At 42.8% G+C, this 21,727-nt stretch overlaps 1 protein-coding gene across 3 annotated transcripts in view; it reads left to right on the top strand.

Moving 5' to 3' along the window:
* Positions 1–7,791: 7,791 nt before the first annotated feature.
* TENT4A (terminal nucleotidyltransferase 4A) overlaps positions 7,792–21,727 on the top strand; it is a 59,672-nt gene continuing 45,736 nt past the window's right edge. For all 3 annotated transcript variants that reach the window (XM_082479005.1, XM_082479004.1, XM_082479003.1), the window contains exon 1: positions 7,792–8,949. In XM_082479005.1, coding sequence (XP_082335131.1) covers positions 8,114–8,949 — 836 coding nt within the window. In that variant the 5' untranslated portion in view covers positions 7,792–8,113. The remainder of the gene's footprint in view (positions 8,950–21,727) is intronic.

Here is a 21,727-nt window from a genome sequence, read left to right as displayed (position 1 = left end):
TGTGTGCTGACAGATGAGTCAACTTTCTGCCAGTTTTCCTGCCCTCCAGCCAACACCAGCATCTGTCCACTCCACCTTTGTTCTCCTTATTCCTAGTCCAGGTCTTTCTCTGCATCAGATTAAATGTTCAGCCATGCTCTCTAACTAACTCACAATTTCCCATCCTTGTACCTATTGTCATTCTAAAGGACCTGCTAAACTGTATTATCCTTTCCTATCAGTCCCTATCTAATCTGTCCTACAGATGCTGCACATTAATGTTACCTAAAAACCCTGCCAAAAAATCTTGCTCTCCTTTGATCTTCTGTACTCATCTGCTCACTTATCCATGGGCCAACATGAATATGGCTCGGGTCAGCATTTTTATACCAGCATCAAGCCGTTTCTCTTCTGGAAATATCCTTCATGAGATGTCCAAGTGATTTAGTTGGGGCCCAAGAACAGTTAAAAATAATGGCTTTGAAGGTGGAGATGCAGGACGTAGACACACTTGAGGGGAGGGAGGTGCATTGCAACAGAGTGCAGTTTCTATTTAAAGAGCAAATGCGCATAGGTACGTGCATGTGCTGCCTATAGATGAGGACCAGTGGGCAGGATGAACCAATGAAAAATACTTAGGCAGCTGACCATGCAAGATAAATTAGCTTCCAGAAACCTGTACAAGATCAAATATGGCTTTGATCTAGCTTGGAAGCTAATAAAAGTGAGCTACATCTTTCACCATGAGACTCTGCTGACACCTGATGTAACTTTTCTTTAAATCTATCCACAGCCATTCTGCTATGTGTAAATGATTCTTCCAGGTTTAGTATAGAAGCAGCTGGTGCCCTATCTGATGCCATGTTAGCATGGCAGATGAGGGATCCAGGGCACATCCTCACTAAGCAAATTTTACATCCGCTCTCTCACAGCTTGTCCTGTATGTCCTAGCACATTTTTATCCTGTTTTTTTAATAGTATCTCACTCTCTTCAGCAGAAAGCCTACATTCAACGGATCTGAAGGAAAGCATTTTTATTGTAATGTTGTTCATAGGAGGAACACTGCATTACTTACAGATTATTTTCCTAGCAGAAGGCCTAGCCAGACCTACTTTTTCCTTCCATTTTAGAGCATGTGCAACCAGCTCATGAGCTGGGATCTCTTCCCCTTACCAGGATTCACACAGCAGGTTCTGTATGCCCTTAGCTGTCCTCTACACAATAGCCTGGAGAACGATAACTTAAAGATGATCCTGGGACCTCCTAGATTGCAAACATGAGTAAAGGAGGAATCCTGACCAGTTCATTCCCATGAACTCTCATGAGAGCCTCCTTAATGTGTTCTCTCAACCTGTCATTCAAAGGCAAGTGAACCTTCTTACAAAGCAACTCTCTGCAGGGTTCTGCATTAACCAGGACAGGAAGACAGAGCACCTCATTTCACACAACTCTTCAGATCCCACTTAGAAAAATACTTTCAAGAGCTTTATAGATATTTAACATAAACTTCACTTGTTTATGATCTCTCGTACAGATTATTTTCTATGCATAAAATTATTCTTAAAACCCTCTCTGTGCTTGTTATCACAATTTAATTTCCATGTCTAAATAAGCCTTCAAAAAAAGAAAGTCTGCAAGATTTAATTCTCTTCAATTAGGTGTTAGTGCTGGCAGCATATTCTCTCTTAAGAGAATTGACAAGTCTTAAAGGCAGAAATTCCTAATTTCTGAGTTAAAAAACAAACCTTTCAAAATCGGTATCCTTCCAAACTTTCTCTAGATGAGGAAGAGAAACATAATAGAACACAAGAACAATTTAAAAATTTGCGTGGACCATCCTTGAAACAGAAGAATTAAACAATTATTTGTTTTATGTCATGGAAAACTGCATAAAAATGCTGTGTAAAATATTTAATTGCTGTGTAATAAACCAAGATAAACATCCATAATAAAGCAGCATTTTAAAGGTAATCCCTATCAAAGCCCCAAATGTATCAATGGAAATAGAACGTGGGTATATCAAGGTAACATGTTTATCTTGTTCCTGTTGTAGTACTGCACCATCCATACAACGTACACAGTCACGAAAGGTCTCCAAGATAGATTTCCCGCAAGAAGCGTTGACACACATCCAGCACTGTGAGGCAAGAATGACACCTGGCTCTCCATGCAACCTCTCTCCCCCCAGCTGCCACCCTGACCGCAAGCGTAACAGAATGGCTTGTGAACCACCTCCCACGCCTTCTCCGTTTACCACCCAGCTATTTTATGTAGGCAGCTAGAAAAGGATTTTCATGTGTATGAACATGCCTGGCTGGAAGCTGCAGCTGTTCAGCTGTTGATTTATCATCTGTGCAGCTTCTCTGACACGGGGTTGGCAACCCTTGTGAGAGTAGGGGAAGACGGAGCGGGAAGAGGAGAAGGCTGGTGGTTGACAGCTGTTTCAGCCTCTGCACTGAATTGGCTCTGAATACATCTCAACGCCTTAAATTTGGCTGACGCTCAGTGTTCATCAGAACAGGACGTAAAGCTACGAAGAGAGGAAGAACTGAGCAAAGTGGAAGATTTGAGGAGGAAAAGGTAACATGTTTTTAGCCTGTTCAGGGTAACTTGTGCCAGACCCTCCTTAATGGGAGAGTAAAGCCATTTTGAAGAAGGTAAAAGCCTATGTTTCCAGAGGACAGACCACAAGCATGACCTACATCATGCCTTGTAAGAATCAGAAACTCCTGTTCTGCCTTTCCATTCATCTCCCCATCGTGGTCAGCTCCATTTGAGAGAGGAGAACTGTCTCCACTCTCCTGTCCCAGAATGTATTTACTGGAAAAAAAAAAAAAAGTGACAAAAGTGCAGCTAAGGAAACCGTCTCCCCTTTACCTCCTCCCCTACACTCTCCTGGTGACTACCACACTCTGAAAGTCACTTGTTAGAGACACATCTCCTTGACTGGACAGCCTTTCTCTCATGCCCCCATCCAGCTCAAGACGGTGTTTTTTGTCTGCCTTCATCAGATACATGACTGATTAGAAATACTGCTGAACTCTACTCTCTGTGCCTTCTCCATCCATCCTATGGGCCACAAAGACTGTGAAGAAGGAGGTCAGAGCTGGTGAGCGTGAAGGAGGTGACGCATCAGAGGCTTGCAGCAAGATTGTGGGTGACCAGAATGAAGTTCATACAGGACAAAATCTTGGAGATGTCCTGGAGAGTGTGAACTGTTGGAGAACCTGTTGGTTGCCTCTCAGTCACTGCGTCGCCCTGGTGGAATCACACCCATGGCAATTCCCAGCTTCAGAGAACAGAATTAAGTTTGCATCACCCGGGTATGATGTATTTGCATCTCATCATTTCCAGGGGTGTAAACTGAGCAATATTAAAGGCATGAGACACTATCTGCCTTTCCCTGTGTTACTGAGTTCAGAGGGTTTGTGAAAAAAAGTAGATTAATCGCAAGCATTGGGCAACACTGCCCTGTATATATCCCACTTAGGTATTCAACTCAATTGCCATTATTTACCAAAAGATATGAACTATTCACAGATTTGGAACTGCAGTCATCAGGACATCAAAGTCATCAACTACAAGGTTACCAAAGACTCCAGCACTGCTGCTGTTGCCAAATGAAAAATGTATTTGGCTGAAGCTGAAACTGAAATATAATCTTCATCCAAGAGGGAGCTGTGGTTGTGTTTTCTGGGACGAGCAGCCAGATTAAAACACTTTAAAACCGATTCATTAAATGACCTCAAAAGTAATAAGACTACATTTTTAGTCATTAGTTCTGTAACTTCGAAGTTAAATACTACCTTAAAGAAACTGAAGTAATGAAAAAGAGCAGATATAAGGACATTTTCTTACTGGCATAAGACAAGCAGTGCTAGTATGAGGCATTTTAATATGACATTAACAATCTGAATCAAGCATTTGAGCTTCACCACAGCAAACAAGGCACTGTGTCTCCTGAGATTAGCATCTTCTCAGTATCTGGGTCCTCACAAGCTCACCAGTGGGAAGAAAACTCTTTTGGAAAAAAAGCAAATTTTTCTATCAAAACTATACTTAACTTTCAAACTTTCTGAGTTGTGCCTTCAGTAAGTAGTTTCATTCAGTAAAGGACAACTGAATTAAAATCAACCAATCTTTTAAAAAAATCAATCCCTGTAAAGGAAATTCTTCCTTTAAGGAGACAAGACTAGAAACACGTTTTATTTAGATTTCTCAATGGAGATGATAGAAACAGAAAAGGGTAAGAGCTGATGTTAGAAGACGATAAATGTTCTTGTCCTTGTGCCACGACAGGCCATTGGGTGTTACTTCTTCATATTATACACCCTTACAAAGGAAACATACAATGTCTCCTTTTCTGCAGAGCTATTTCAGTGACTTGCTGCAAGCTTCAAAGAATCATCATGGGATACACGAGTGAACTGGTGTGTTAACAAACCATTGCTTATAGATTTCTCAGAGGAGACTTCCTTCTTCTCCATGTTCTTAAAACGAGGATCCCCAAGTAGGTTGTGCCCAAATCTTCCATCTTATGCCCACTATTACACTCATATGGTATTTGCTGCCTTGACCTCATAGAAGGAACTGACAAAGCACCATTTTAGCTTCAGAAGTTCTGTCTACAGGAACGCAGTTTAAGTCAGCGAGAGGCAACCCCCTCTAAGAAGACTGTAGCTACTTCAGGAAACAGCCTGTCCCCTGACAGAGTTGGGATTGGTGAAAGTCTCAGGAGTGCTGTGTCTCCCCTCAATCAAAAGCTGCTTTTAAGTTATTGCCTCTTACAAGGCAGTGGTCTCTACTAACTAGAACTCAAAATGAAGATGGAGATGAGATAATTTTAGCAAAGTGGGAAATCTGGCCCTCTTGATAGTGCTGACTTTTAAAAGATGGCAGGAGGGCAGGGAAGGTGCCCTGGTTTCAGGTGAGAAAGAGTTAAGTTTCTTTCTAGAGATTGCTGTGAAAGGAATGTCAATAATACCTATTGTTTTTAGTTGTCGCTAAGTGATGTTTATAATATTCAAGGTCTTTTCTTAGTTTTCAATAGATGCATAGACAGAAGGATGGAATGGCCAATGCCATATTCCATACCATAGATGTCATGCTCAATATATGAATAGGGATTGATTGAGGGGCGGGAATCTGTGATCGCTGCTCTGGATGATGCCAATTCACCTGGTGGTGAGAGTGACCTGTGTCATTATTTGTATTATTATTGTGATTGTTTCTATTAAACTGTCTTTATCTCAACCCATGAGTTTTTTTCCCTCCCTTTCCCATCTTGTTTTTTTTTTTTCCTTTTCCCCTGCCCTTCTGGGGGGGGGGGGGGAAGGGTGGGTGAGCGAGTGGCTGCATGGTTCTAGTTGCCAGCTGGGGTTAAGCCATGACAGAAGGAAATAAAGAAATCAGGTCATGAAACTGCAGAGCTTGGCACTGTCTCCGTAAGATCAGTCCTTGTGTCTTTTTTTTTTCTTTCTTAATTTATTTTCAAAACACCAATCAGTACTTTGTTTTTAATTCAGCAGCTCGAAGATGCGAACTTCACCTGTTGTGTGAAAAGTCAGAACATGCAACTAAAGAGCTTGAGATCTTGGCTATATGGCCTTCCTGGTACTTCAAAGTGGATCTACAAAGTAACCATTCTAGCCATCAGCATACCACACCAGCTAGGCTTTCAGAAATACTGCTGGTCCTCACCTCTCCTTGCTGAACCTGGGCCATCATAGAGGCAAGAATGCAAACTATTCAGGGCTAAAAGAAGAAAGAGACAGTATAATTCTGTGGTTTACTTCTTATGGCACTTATATAAGAACAGAGTGGAGGGAGCTGTTTTTTTGTTTCCATTCAAATTCATTTAAAACCAACGCAAAATCAAAATATGCAAAATCCTTTGGAATGATGAACTGTAAAACCAAGGAATGCTATGAGTAATTCAAGAGGCTGAAATCTGTGCTGAAGATCTGTATACCTAGTTGACCATGCAAGTTAGAAGGGTGCTTTGATTTCATCAAATGGAAATTCTGTTGAACATGCTTTTATATGAGACAAGCTTAATGGCTCTTTTATGTGGTTTGGTTTTGGTTAGTTTATTGCATACTTTTACGTGTAGTTTGGCTGTTATTCCTGAAAACAAATCTGTTTTTTAACAAAAACAAATAAATGACTTGCTCATTCTAAATTACTTCCAACCATAAACATTAGGCTGTCACCCTCAAATCGGTTTCTCTTGCTCTGAAGTCTAAGGGTATACAGAATACAGCTGCATCAAATAGAACTGCCTTCTGCTACCAAATGACAGTCCTGTTCTCTCTTCCTCTCTCCACCCCCTCCTTAGGGCCAGCTGTGATCACAAAGTACACTCATTCAAAATGAACTGCTGAAAACTATTCCTTCTCTTCCTAGTGCAGTTTTCTGCTGAATTAACAAGTGACATTGGCTCACTGATCGATATCAGGGCTTGTGCAAGGGAGTGGGGAAGGGGAGCAGCAGGATTACGGAGAGCGGGACCTCTTCCTTTTCTCTTCTGGGACAGCAAGTTGTTAGTTCACCTAAGATGTACCACACAACTGCACCGGAGGGCTGTTGTAACTGGGATTCACTGATAGTATTTGTCATTATGCATGTACAACCCTTCTCTCTGCTGTTCTGCAGTCAGGTAAGGGCAGTATCCAACTGACTGGTGATTCCTGAACCACTGGGGAATCTGGGTTTACCCTGGGGAGATGACACTTGATCCATACGCATGCTGAAGCTGCTCAAGGCCAAGTCACTGGATTAGAAAGAGAACAGTTGTGAACAACATTCTGGAAGACAGGCTGTTAAAGCCTATCCTCAGAGCACAGAAGAAACACAGTGTATCTGCACTTGATCCCACTCCAACAGCCGTACGCGTTTTACCCGGCGATCACTGCATGTGAAACCCATCCATCAGAGACACCCCCTGCAACAGGCACTGACCCCGTGAGACTCAAGCCCAATAAAAACCCTAAGCATCCAGTGGAAACGTAGTACTTCACGGTGCCCTCTTGGTGCTGGGAAGACAAGCAGCAGAGCCTCCCCTGGCTTACGAACTGCGTGCTTCTGTCTGTACGTGAGGCCCCTCCGCCCCTTGGCCTCCCCTCTCCTCCCGGGGGCCAGCACGGCCCCGCTCAGCCCCCGCACTCCCGGCCCTTCAGCCCCTCTCGAAGCAGCTCTGGCCTGTACTCGCTGCTCACCGCCAACTACTTCTCAAAATTCACCCTTTCATTTCTGTGGGAACAGGGCTCTGCCTCTCCACAGGGGACAAGCCAGAGCGCGGTGCTTGCGGACAAACCGCCTCTGGGCCGCGGCTGCTCCAGCCGCTCACGGCCGCGGCCCGGCACAGACTCCCGCCAGCCAGGGCCCAGCTCGCAGCGCCCGCCGCGCACCGCGGCCTCCCACCTCCCTGCCCGGCGGCGCCCAGGCCCAACACCGCCCCTCCAACCGCCACCACCGGGCGTTGCGGGAGGGCCGCTGTGCGCAGGCGCGGCAGACGCCGAACCCCCTCCTCACACCCGAGCGTTCCCGAGTCCTTCCGAACTTTTCCGAACCCTTCCGACATCCCCTGGCTGCGCATGCGCACCAAGGCGAGCGTGCCGGAGCGGGGAAAGCCTTCCCAACGTCCTTCTCCCTCCCCTCCCCTTCCCGCCGGGGCCGAAGGGCCTGGCCCCGCCCCCTCCGCGGCGGCCAGCGCGCATGTGCGGTTGCCAGGGCGGCCGTCTCCGGTGAAGGTTTAAAATCTGCGGGGCATGCGCAGTGCTGGTTCTGGCCCTGGCGAGGGGGACGCCACATTGGAACGGCGGAGGGGAGCGCTCCGGGCAGCGCCGGGCCGGGTACAGTTTTTGCGCCGCCTCCGCTCCTCCCGAGCCACGCTCGCCTCGCCCGGTTCGGCTCGGCCCTGCCCTGCCCCCCGCTCCCCCCCCCTCCCCCTGCCTGCGGCCGCCCTCCCTTCCTCTTCCCCCGCGACACATGCCGCTGCTCCCGGCCCGCGTCTAGCGCCGCTGCCGGGCCCGGCGCGCTGAGGCGAGGGGGCTGCGCGGCGGGCGGTGAGCGGGCGGCGACGCGGCGCGGCGCTCTGGCCGGGCCGTGAGGGTCGGAGGCGGGCGGGCGTGGATGGATCCCCGCGTGGCCTGGATCCAGCCCGAGCAGAAAGGCCCCGCGAATGCGCTGTGGATGCAGATCTGGGAGACCTCGCAGGGCGTGGGGGGCCGGGGCGGCGCCAGCTTCCCGCACTACCTCTGCCTTAACTCCCCAGCGCTGGACTCCGCCGCCGCCTCCTCCCCGCCCCGCGGCCACAGCTGCGTGCGGCTCGGAGCGCCCGGCGGCGGCGCCTGCTGCTCCTCTTCCTCGCCGCCTTCGCCTTCGCCTTCCCCTCCGGCCCTGCTGACCGGACTGGTTCCCGCTGCCACCGGCGGCCCCGCGGCGCTGAACGGCGGCGGCGGCGAGGGAGGGCGGCGGCTGCAGAAGTCGCCTTCCGTGTCTTCCTCCTCCTCCTGCTCGTCGGTGGAGTCCGGCACCGAGAGCCCCGGCTTCTCCTCCTCGGGATCGTGCAGCGGCGGCGGAGGCGGCGGCTCCTCCTCTTCCTCCTGCGGCCCCCGGGCGGCGGCGGTGGCTCCTCCCGGGCTGTTGGGCAGCGGGGCCGGACCCGGGGAGTTTTTTAACTTCCACGAGAACAAAGTGAACGGTGTGAACGGGCACCACCAGCCCCCGCACCTGGCGCGCAGCCCCCACCCGCCGCCGCCGGCCTCTCCCCAGCAGCACCAGTACCACCCGGGCCGTAGGAAACGAGAGAATAAAGCCAGCACCTATGGGATGAATTACCTGCTCTCCGGCAGCCGTGGCGTCGCCATCAACAACTCCCCCCACCAGCAGCGGCAGCCGCCTCAGCCAGCACTGCAGAGCCCCGGCACACCCTGGAAGACCAGGAAATACAGCCCGGGCGTGCAGGGGTGAGCAGCCGGGGCCCCTGGGGCTGCTGCAGCCCGAGAGGAAAGGGGGACCTCGGCCAGCCTCTCTTGCGGGCCCCTCTGGGCAGGGGAGGGCGGGTTGGGTTTGGGGGTCACACGAACAAACGCCTCTGGAGCCGGCCATGGCAGCGAGGGTGGTGATCGGGGATGGCGGGGCACAAAACCGTGTTCTTTCGTAAATCACCTTGTAAATCACCAGTGCAGGCTGGGTGGCCACTGGCCGAAGCAGCCGTGCAGGTAGGGCCTGGGAACCCAGGGATACAGTGGGTTAGGCCTTGCCTTGTAGGAGGTTGAGAGGTGAAGATGTCATGCCCCTATCAAACGGCACCTAGAATAGTTAAAAGCAGAGATGGGTGGGTGATGCTTGTCAAACTCCTAGGGGTCAATTCAGATTGTAAGGGGAAAGTGGAAGGCTTTAGTTCAGAGGAGCTCGAAGAAGACCCTTGCACTAATTTTTCAAATGCCTCTGCTTAGGCTGTAGCAGACTGGTTACTTTGGGGAGCATTAGGAACATCAGTTGAAAGGGAAGTGCCCAATTCTGGCTGGAATAAGCATGAAAGTCAACATGGTCTTTTTGAGGGAAATGTTCTGTATCTAGAATAGATTGAGCCAGCCAATACCTGTACTGAAATCCTGGCTTTCTAAAGAGAATGCTTTTATGCAGCTTATACTATTCTGTGGCCATAACTTTCTCATATAAATGAATAGTTAGAGTAAGGCTGAGTATTCACTTTGGTCTGATCGGCATGTAGAAGAGACTAAACTTGAACAAAGCACCTCTGGGGTGCTCCATGAGGTTTCTGTATTTCAGCTGTCAAATTTCACTCAGTCAAGGGGAAACGTTGCTTTCTAATGTTAAGGTTAATTAATGGAAAAAGCGCTAGCTGCATTGATTGACCATAGCAGATTTCTGATGTCATTTCAAAAATAGTTTTTTGGCACTCCTAAAATCCAAGACCCTTGGATGCCCATGGAGTAAAGGCACTGCACTGCATATTTGTATAGGGAAATAAAGATAACAGGGTACTCTTTCAGAGCTGGAGAAATTTAAGTGAGAGATTTAACTTAAGGACAGTGTCTTCCTTTTCTCTTTTGGGTGGAACTGTCAGGAGTTGAGTGCATTGAAGTTATCCAGAAGTATTAAAAGATATTTTTAAAGTTCTGTTTTTGCAAACCATAGCCTCCCCTGGGGAGGAAAATAACTTGTGACTACTGCTTTTTAATTCCAAGCTAACACTGAAAATGAAAATTGCTTACAGGAAGCTAAGATTTAGATGTTTGAGGTGTCATATGCTAGGAGCTTTGGGTCCTGTACTGATGAGATGTATGTCTAAAATTCCAATATTAACTTAAAAATGGTCTGAATGTCTTTGTTTTATTTCCATAGAAGCGCATGAGAACAGTGACTTATTTTATCTGTGTAAGACAGGTCAGTGTCACTGAGATAGATCTCCAGGCAGGCGGATGAGGGAGTTGCCTGAGGTCACCCAGCAGGTCTACAGCAAACCCAGGAATCGAATCCAGGCACTCCAGGTTCTGTCCTCTAGTTGTTCAGCAGCAGCACCACCTATGCCAATCACATATCCTTATCTTTCATCTTCTACCCTTTTGTTTTCTGTTGACTTTCCTTTAACAAAGATTATGCCACTTTTCATGTATAAGTTTATAGAGAATTCATGCACAACAAAATTGTTTAGGCAAGCTTCAGTTGCACGATTCAGTTCCATAATACAGGTTATTCTTTTGCTGATGAGTTAATGACAAGTTCTTGGCTAAATATCTTTGAAAGTGGAAGCTGTGTTTCCTGATCTTCTGTCAAGGATCTATATTATTACAGTAAGACCTGATGCTGGGGGTGGGATACGGGTAACTACAGCATGTGTGATCCCATAGTTTCAGACTCTCTCATGATTAATTTGTCATTATTAAGCTTCATAAAACTGTACCAATGTTATAGCTTTCCTTAGAGTAGCAAGGAACTAGTGCTGAAGGAGAGCATGGAAGTTGAGACCATAGACTTAAATATGAGAAGCAGTTTCTACCTAAAACTTTGAATTCTGTTCCTCAAGCTGAAGCTTGGATGAGTGTGTATTCTAAAACAATTTTCTGTTTGGTGTTAGAATTTTTTTTATGAAGTGAAATAACAAATATTGTCACTGATGGAGTGGCTTTAGGTGTCTATCTTCTGCAGTAATTACTGACTTCTGGTGAGTTTAACTTCATTTTCCTGAAGCTAGGCTGGTGTATTATTTGGCTCTTCAAAATGTGCTGAAAAGACTGAGGTGGGAACAGATACCTATAGAAGTTTCTTCTGGATCCTTTATGTTCCTGATTTGTTGCCTGGCATTACCTGGAATTGTCAGCCCGGTCCTGAAGCATCACTTCCGTAGCTGTGATGGTCGATTGACAAGAGCATCTTCAGTGGTGTCAGACTGGTGTATGCAACTGTCAAAAATTGTGATCCTTACAATCTTCAGTTGCAGTATGCTTTGGATGTAGATTATAGGAAGAAGGACTTGATCATTGATGCTCTTGTGCTCATACTACACATGAATGTGTAATAGCTTACTCTGCCATGAATATTGTTTTCTGAAGAATGTTTTTCTAGGATGTGCTGAAATTTCCAACTGATACACAGTAACTCACAGTGTAACTGTAGTGTCTTTTGGTAACAGACTAAGAAGGGCAATCTCTGTTTGCCCTCTCCCAGGCTGCAGTAGTACTTTTGATGAAATGCCTGTATGCTTTGAAATAGTACTGTGTTCTCTCCACTTTCTCATTCAGAGCTGGAGGTGGTCTGTAGTTGTGCCAAGTCATCACCATTTTTTTCAGATAGATTATATTCAGTGGCTTTGTGATGGTAGGTGTGGTGATGTTTAGGAATGCTTTATGTTGTAAAGGCTACATTTTTGCTGCTTTATGTGCAGCATTCCTTTTTTCCAGTAGACCCTCACCTATTGCTTTTACTGCCTTCTGACAGTAGCATGCCAATCTTTGTCTTGTAAAGGAAATACTCTTGTAAAACGCAAGTGTGAGTAGCCATGCTTGATTATATTTCATCCTAAAGCATAGCTTTAGGATGCCCTAGATTGACCTGTGTCATATTTTTTCAGATTTTTGGCAGGTAAGGAGTGAGGAGAATGAAGCCATATTTATTCCAGTGCTTCAACAGAGTGGTTAATCTAGCAACAGTGTAAATTCTTAGATGCTTGGGTTTAGGTTAGGAGTACAGCACAGTAGAGATGACAAAATGATTGGTTTCAGATGTGATGCGGATAAGTGTCCTTTAATATTATGAGATTAGCTCAAACTGTTGTGACTGATGTTCAGAACTACATGTGGTTTCTTGGTACTGCAAAGTGTCCTCTTGAGAGGTTTTAAACTACATCTAGCATCTTAGGGTCTGCCTTCTTTGTACATCAAAGTAATACCTTTTGTTTCTGTAAAGTCAGTATTTTAAATATATCTGACTAATTTAGGCATCCAGAGAGTTTAAAAGTACATTTCAAATTAGAATCAAGCTATTCTAAAGTTTTTACTAAGGACTCTACTGCTAGGTTTGCATTGCTTGGGTACGGAGCTAATAGGTCACTTTCTCTTAAGATGTAGCTAATAGCTTATGAGTATAAAATTGTAGCTGATTTGATTCTTCTGCTTCTTAATATGAAGTTAACAAAGTAAGTAAAGAATTAAGGCATTTTTAACAATATGAGCCTGTTCTGCTTAATACTTTGAATGAAGTTTTCAGATTAATTGTAGATGTTGAATGAGATTAGTGCTGAAATACCTTGCATATCTGCTTGGTACATTACAGTGCTGTGCAGAAACAACAGAACTGGCTTGTTGAGGATTAGTGTGGCTACCAGAAATGTTATGATACTTTGGAATGGTGCTTTGCCCGGACTAATTAGCATTGCATAACAACTGATGATTTACTGCATTCATTTTTCCCCCTCCATGCTGTTGTCTTTAACCATCTCTTGATATGATGTAAAACTTCTATTGTAGAGCACAAGAGCACGAACACCTCCACATTTGGTTAGGCTGAAGGAGTATTCAGGCCAGCATGGTCTGACCATAGCAGATATCTGGGGAGAGTTCTCATAAGCAAGGTAAACTTATGATGATGCTTCCCCAGAAGACTTGCTTCAGTGTTCACCAGTTTGCAGCTGAAGGATACTGTGTACCAAAAGTGATATCTGGACATTAATTTCTGTAGTTACTCAGATGTGGTGGTGTTGCTATATGTGCTAAGTCTGTATTAGGTTTTGTTTATTTCTTCACCTGTATGCTGAATTGTTTCTAATTCCAGTCTTACTGGGTATTTTGCTTTTATGATATATTGCTGAACTTTGACCAAGATAAATTCAGTTACTGGGTTTTGTGCAATACACTATTAAAGTGCATTGCATTCAGGACCTTTCATAGCTCTAGTTCCATGTTTGTGAACCCTTGCTGCTTATTATGCTGCTGTCAGAGCTGGACAATGCAAATTAATGTATAGGGATGCCACATTGTCAGCCCCTTTTGCAGATTTTTTTTTTCTTGTACTTTGGCAGAGCTGAAAAAATGCAAAGTTTGGAAACTCTGTGAAGCCTTTACCATCTGCACTGGGATGTCCAGCACTTGTAAGGGCTTTAAGAGGTTCCCAAGGGTGGTATTCTAACTCCTTGCTATCCTTAACAGTGCTCTCTTGCTCTAATACCTTCTAGTAAAGAATCAACACAAAGGATTATGCTTCATCTGTTAAATCTTTAGTGTCTGTTATCTGCAATGTTAGGTGGATACCTGTAGTGAAGGTCTTAATGTAAGAGGCAGTACTGCAATGTATACTCAATTCTTGTCATCTTGCTTTGGGATCAGGGCAGAACTAGGCAGTATATACTGTAGTGTGCAAGGAGGAGGGCAGGAGTAGTTGCCTGTTAGTCATGGTAAATATCTGGAGAGAGACTTGAGAGAGCATCAGGATATGGCTGAACTGGTTGGTTTTGTGCCTGAAGGTTGGTATGCAGCAGAGTTCAAGGGTAGCTGCTGGATGAATTGTCAAAAGAACAGAACATTTCTTTTTTGCGGTCGACTAAGGTGACTAGAGTAGGTAAAGCTCAATGTTTCCTTGTAAAGTGGATGCCTAGTGTCGAGTAGAGACTGATGCTTTCGGTAGTGGAATGAAAGGAATATTTTGGCAGCAGTAGACTTGCGAGGGAACGTACTACTAGAGGTCAGAAAGGCTGAACTACGGTAGTAAAACATGAGAAGGCTTTGCATGACAGGTGCTCACATCTGTGTGTAAAGGAGAATGGGACACGTTTGGAGCAGTTTAATCCTGGCATCAGCTTCATGATGCTTTTCACAGTTGTTATGCTTTGGCAGTAGAGATAATTGGCACTAAGAACATAAACAGCTGTACTGGGTAAGACCATTAGAGGTCAATGCCAAATGTTGGGAGAAGACTATCAACATGAGCCTGTGGTGATATTTCCTGGAATAATCTCTCAGATTTCAATGATCTATGGTTCTCGGACTACCTGGGCTACAGGCAGTGCATTGTTAAGCTTATGTATGATTTTATGTATGAATTTATCTTATCTCATTTTGAGCTGGTATGAGCTTCTGGGATCAGCAGTGTCCTGTGGCAAAGTGTTGCTCGGTTAAGCTATGCATTATGTAAAGATCCATTTGTTGTTGTGTTTGGTTTTTTTTTTTTTTTTTTTTTTTTTTTTTGTCCTGAGGCTGTCACTAGGGTTGTAGTTTCTGCCAGCCACAGGTCTGTGCCTTAATGAGGCAATCCATAAGTGCTCTTTACAGCTGACTTGAAAGAGGGAAGGGAAAAGTTGAATCACCTGACAGTTGTCTGTTTTCTAGTCTATTTAATCATTCCTTCTATTGAAGCAGTTTCCAGCCTCTTGATGTTTATCACCTCTGTATGCTTTACAGTTCTGTAGTATCTTTGGGCCTTGGACAAACCAGACCTGTGTGTGATAGCGTCACAGTATTCCTACATCTTGGGCTATCTTGTTCTATCTTTTACTTTGTTTCCTGATTACTAACATGGACCTTGCCTGTTCATTTTGGCTACTGAGTATTGAACAGACCTCTTAAGAATTTTGTTTCAAGATCTTGATCCTTCAGTGTTTAGAGCTGCTGCAGACCCCCAAAGATGCAATCATCTTTGTAAAGATAGAATCTTCTTATATGCCTCTGTTGTGCTTATATTTATCCTGTCTCAAATGCTACCTGCTACTTCATTGTGCAGTCTGTATTTTTATGTCCATCTGCAGTTCTTGAGTTGGCTTATTCTAGATAACCTTGCAGACTCAGACTTCTCCGCTTTACTATTTGTCCCCTTGGCCGGATCATTTAGGAGGATGTTGACTACCATAGGGCACTTTGGGGCTTCACTGGTGACCTTCCTTTAATATGGAAACTAAGAGTTCCACCTCCTTGTTTTCTTTTTAAAACAGTTCTTTATCTATGTGAAGGCCTTCCCTCTCATCCCATGTCAGCTTACTTTCTTTGTAAGTCTTCATAAGGACATTTGGGACCATTATCAAATGCCGTTTGAAAATCCAAGTAGATAACATGGTTTCCTTAGTGGTTGACTGATTCTTGCAAATAACTCCTAATGGTTTTCTTTAAGACACTACATCCACTTCCGAAAGCTATGTTGACATCTTGATGTAGTCATAACTATTCATGTGTTGCATTGATTCTACTTTTGACTAGTTTGACTATTATGAATGTCAAAACTAATGCTTTTAAATTAAAAAAAGAAAGATTGCTGCTTAATGTTCTTCTGATACAAATGCAATATCAAGTGAGTGCTGCTTTTGGTGAATAACAAATTACCAGGAATAGATTTTGCTGTGAAGTATTTTCTACTAAAAAGTAGGTTTGGGACAAGTTCTCCCTGTATAGTTACGGATCAGGAAAACCACTGAGGGATAAAAAAAGAAAAATACTTTTTCTCTACTTGTCATGCATTGTGATCACTTAACTTTCTCTGTTCTGATCACTTAATTCACTTAACAGAAGCAGATTTTTGGGCTCCTGAGCTAGTTTATCCTTTCTCAAGCGTAGGTTTGCATCTTGTTAAGTTGTTCCTCATAATCCTTTTTGATATCCTTAATCTTCCAATCCTCTTTTCCTGCTTTGTACATGACTTCAGGGTTTCTGAAGACATCTTCTGATGGAATCCTGTGACAAGGTAGCAGAAGCTCCTTTTTTTCCCCTAAAATCTGATTAGTGATGCAAGCTTTTGCTAAACAACCAGTGTGCTATCTTTAATAGTCTCTGAAACACTTTATTCTTTTGGTTGAGATTCTTAAATTAAGAAGCTTCCTCTTTATATTGTGAACTGCAGCAGTACTTAAATCCAGCACATGTTTTTCTAGCTTTTGTTGCCTTGCGGAGATACTGGCCTTGAATGTGCAGGGTTTGCTGCTAGTGTTGCTTTGATGAAGGCATTTTGAACTAGACTCTGTTGCTTGAGATTGTCAAAAGTTGCTTCTCCTCTTAAATGTTTCAGTGGCTAATGTGGTGTAGTGCGTACCTGATCTACATGGACATAATTAGTCTCTCATCACAAATGTGTTTTTGCTGTTGTAACCTTTCTGACTTGTCTGGGATTTTAATCACTTGCTATCTTTGAGCATTTGGAAGAGAATAGTATTAAGACAGGAATTTCAGTGTTTAGTGGTTTTATTTATTGGCATAGCGAGCTTGCTGATTCAGTTCCAAGGTTTAACATATGGTATGCTCCTTCACTGATGCAACAAAATAATTATGTGATGTTTTCTTGGTGTCGTGGTGAAGTCCAGCAGCCTAAGTCACGAGTAATGTACAGCTGTTCAGAAGCTTACATAGTGGTTCTATTTTGCCATGTATTAACTTGGAGATATATATTGGTTTCTTTTCTATGTTTTTATAGTGCAGCTTTTTCGAAGTACATCTAGCCATTAATAAGGTAATTGGTTGAGTTGACATACTTTGCAAAAATAGGTTAGTTTCGGATTCTTTTTCTCTTCCAAAATGCAAACAAGTTCTGTTACTTAAGTCTGGAAATTTGCAGTATAAATCAATCCAACAAGCTTAGTTTCTTGAGTGTGTGAACTGTCAAGTGCTCCTGAGGTAAAATTTAATTAGTAAGAAACTCAATCTAAAATTAGGACTGACTGATGTGCAAGAGTGTGGGGCAAAGAGAAGGCTTAGAGAGGAAATATGAACAATACAATCTCTTGTGGAAAAGGTACAATATATTTTATAAACTATCCTCTTTGTTCTGTGAATGAGGAAAAAACAAAAGTACTTTTATTCTTCCATTCTCTCCTTAGTAGCTAACTTGCAAAGTAAGCTTGATTCTTATTTGAGTTTACTATTTAGGGTACCTACCTGTAAAACATTTCACAGCTCTGATTCATAAGTTCTGTATAGTTGAGATTTTTTTTTTTTTATTCTGTCAGTCTTTGAGTTTGCTGCCTTCCACACAGGTACAATGACAAAGATAATTGCTGTCTGAATTATGTAGTAATATGAGACTGATGTGGTGCAGTAGTACAGTCTGTGAACGTAGCACTCTTTTCATAGTTTCTCTCATCAGCAAGCCTAGAACATTGCATAGGGCATAGAGTACTATTACCTGAGTGTTACTGGTAGTGAGGAGGACTGGTTTACAAAAGTGAAGGCACCTGATGAAAGTTGTGAGTGGGATGGGAAGAGAAGAATTGTGAGTTCATCTCCTCGGTCATAGTTCTTTTTTTTCTACTTTTGCAGATGTCTTAATCTTAGATCATTTTGGAAAAAGTCTGTATCTCAGAGTATACTATTGCTTTCAATCATATATATATTCTCCTTTATTTCACTAAACTGTGTTCCTGAGTTTTAAACTGCAACACTGGTTTCAACTACTGAATACATTTGATTGTTGCAGTGTGAGATTTCACGTGGGTTTCCACGGTAATGCAACTATGCTTTGCAGGAGTTGTAGGTGAAGATACAGTTCAACAGATTTCTGAAAGCCGCATGGTGGCTTCTGGGCTTTTCACCATTTAATCTTGAGAAAGCGAAGTCCTCAGGCATGTTTCAGAGTTCACATTTCATTGGAAGAACATATCCTGTTGTTTGTAAAAAAAAAAAATGTGTCCTGTTATTTGTAATGTTTATTTCAACAAAGTTTCTGTTGAGATGCTGCCCATGCCTCCCCATTTCTTTACCTTCCTTTACCTTCCTACTCACCCCTTGTGTTTCACCCACATTCTTTGTGGCATCTATTCTTTCCTTTTAATAAGGATTCTTGGCTGATGTGTTAGACTTTTCATTTAGAAAAATATTCTTTACTTACTAGTATGAGCATGTTTTTAAAAATAATCAGTTGTTCCATGTAAATGATGCAGTCATGTTTCTATCTGTTCCTTTAAGAATAAAATACTGTGTTTAGTAGTGTAGACATGATGTTGAAAAGAAACAGGATGCTTACTGGAGGGAACAAAGTCTCTGTAGCTTTTCATTCACCTAGTTTGTTGATGCTGTTTGAGAATTTCATTTCATTGCATTGAAGTTAGCCTGTGAGGTAACAAGTCAATGTTATATATAATAATAGTTGTAGACACAGTAAATGGTGAGTAAAGTAAATTATCTCCTTTCTTAAAAAACCGCCTTTAAGGAAAAACATTAGAGAAGTCTGAGAATGTCTCCTGAGTATTATTTTAGCCTTTCCTAAAATGGTAAAAGGGACAATTTTTTGGTAAATAAAAGGTGTTAATTCTGTTGCATGGTTCAGCCTGTAAGCAGCAGATGTTTACTGTGCATAGCAATAATAACATTAGTGAATGGTAGGTTTCTCCAGGCCATTAAAATTAGCAAGCTGAATAGTGTAGCAAGCCTCTCTTCTGCATCCCTGTGTTCTAATCTTGTCTACCTTGCATAAAGAGTACAGTTGTATGTCACCAACAAGTTTTGTTCCCAGTGTTTCTACAAATACGGTGAAACTGCCTTGTAAAAAAGTGAATTAAAATGCCTCTCTTTGCTAGGAAAGTAGTATAATGGGCATCTTAAAATATGATAGAAGATGGATAGGTGCTGGGGTGCTGCTGGAGCCCAAATTCTTTGAGAGGCCAGAAGGAGATTGAGAAAACTGATTTGTGCTATATGTTGAAGAAAGTTCTGTTTGTTTTTTTTAAATGTTACTTATATCTGCATGTACATCATGTGCTGCAAATTAAAATTCTGTTCCTAATGATTAAGATACTGTCACAGTCCTGACTTAAGAGGTAACAAGTGCTTCTGAAGATCATAGAGGCTAAATGGGCAAAATACTTAACTGAAAACTATCCCTGTATTGGCTGAGTGAATATCCTGCTGTGATCTGTTTTTTCAGACACCAAATTATTCCTTCAGCTAGTCGAGAAGTGACTCTGAGATTAGTCCTGAGCAGCATACAGCATCTTGTTTTATGTATATCAGAGCTGTGCTTTTGTGAGTGTTCCAGTAACCTTGTCTGAGCAAAGATGTTTAGAAAAGTGTAAACTACAGTAATATTAAATTTTAAAAAAGCGTCTCAGTCTTGAGAAGCTTCTTCAGTTGGAAGCCAAAAGGGTAAAATGCTTCAAAATACTGTATTAAGTTTGTGTTGTCATATGCTGACTGTGAAGATATCTGGCTCTTATCCAGAAGGATGTAATTGGGAAGATGGTGCTATCTGAGAAGTAGAAGCTATTGAATTAAGGAAAACGGAAAGAGCAAACAAAACAGAAGTGTGTTAAGACAGTGGGTTTGAGAACTGGTTTGCTAAGTGAATTAAAGCCTGAAAACCTTGCACATCAAAAGCAAGAAACTTGCCAGAGTCACTATGGCTTATAGAAAGAGACATGAAAGGACACCCAGGAGAAGTCAGATCGTGGTAAAAACGAAGCGAACTAACTGCATTGCTTTTTGTCAGAGAAGGGCTTAAGAGACTTCTCACCAGAACTTTCTTTGATTCCAGGCAACTGTCATTTTAAATTTCAGTAAGGAGTGTTTAAATCCATCAGCAGAATGATGCTATTGTACAACCATGTCTGATGGTATATGCTGAAGAGTTCCGGAAGAACTTAACCATGAAACCACGGTGTATGGTTTGAACTTTAAATGAGTTTTGATTATCTAGCTCTTGTGCTGTTGTCCTGTGCAAACTGAAGCATTAAGTGAAGCGCTGCCTTGCCAGTGCAAGAAAATATGACACTGACTTAAAGAGGAAAATGTAGGGAAGGAAATATAGACTACTGATGGGTGGTATTCTTTTGAGTCTTTACTGATATGATTAAGAATTGTGACAGTGTTAATCGTCTGAACAGAAACTCAGTGGGGTATTGAAGTGAGGGAGTGCTTGCCTGCTTGCTGTTTTTCTGACCTTGCTGACACACTAGGGGCTGCTTTTGAAAGACTACGCTGTGTGTGATAGAGGCTGCAGTGCGCAGGGGAACTGAGACCCCTTTTATTCTCCTTCTTCCCTAATACGGGATGGCTATTGTAAACACATTTTTTTTCAGGAATATTTGGATCTCCTGGAGTGGTTGGATGGGTTTGATACCATAACAAAACAGAACTTATTTGTGTGAGTAAACAGAAAGTGCATGCTTTGATAAAGGTAGTTGTCTCACGTCTCATTTCCTTATTCCTGTAGTCAGTCTGATAACACAGAACTATTGGATTTTTTTTTCAGAAGAATGTTTTTGAGATTATTTTTTGAAGACTTTATAAAAACTGAACAGTCACAGGTTTGCTGGACTTGCGTTAACTGCTTAGAAGTAACCAAAAGAAGGGATAAACTATTTACTTTAATAAGGGAAGGTTACCAGTGGAATTACTCAAGACTCTGCTGCTTGATATATTCATAAATACCTGGAGGGAAAAAATGAATGAGAAAAGGATAGAAAGGGTAATAGAAAGCTAGAGCTGACTGCAGACAGTCGCAGTGGGAGTGCATTGTTCATTAGGTTATAAAATTGCTGATAAGATTAAATTCTAGTAAATATGGAATCATGAATCTGAAAAAAAATAATTCAGGCTGAATATACCCAGTGGGTGGGCTTTATGTTGGTGGTTATTGTTCAGAAAACACCTTGAAGCTCCTCCATAAAGGTTTCTTTTAAAAAGCAGCTGTATGCTCAGATATCCTCAAATAGCACTTAGCAGCAATCTTTGCAAAGACATGGACAATAAGATGAAAACAGGTGTGTGTTGTGGATGAATGGTGTAATTGTGTATTGACTCTGTGCATTTGTGGCCACCTGTCAGAAAACATGGTGCAACTGGGAACAGGCTGAAGAAGGTTAGCAGTGATCAAACTTTGGACTTGCTCCTGTGTATGGAAAGAGAAAAACAGATGAGGATTGCTAGCTTGAAAAAAGAGCTGGTGGATGGAGACAAGTAGATATGAATTGAGAGCCTAAGTGTTATGATTGGAGATGAACTGCTAGTAATAACTCTTTTCCTCCCAAGAAATAGCATCAAATAAAATAATTAACAGTCAGCACTTAAAAATAAAGCGCTTCTTTATTCTGATGCATACTTAAATTCTCATAGAATGTCATGAATGACAAAAGCATAAATGGGCTAAAAAGACCTGGAAAAATCAGTGGAAGAAAAGGCCTTTGAGCTAATACACAGAATTACTGGAGGCTTGGAAGGATTGCTGCAAAGGAATTAGATAACTGGTTTGTCCTTTCTTGCTTTCACCCAGTATCTGCCTACTGCTGATTTTTTATAAGCAGGACAAAGTGAAGTC

The sequence above is a fragment of the Vanellus vanellus genome (assembly GCF_965231255.1).
Source record: "Vanellus vanellus genome assembly, chromosome: 2".
Taxonomy (NCBI): domain Eukaryota; kingdom Metazoa; phylum Chordata; class Aves; order Charadriiformes; family Charadriidae; genus Vanellus; species Vanellus vanellus.
Note: the sequence above shows the minus strand (reverse complement) of the source record. Positions and strands in the feature narration are given on the sequence as shown.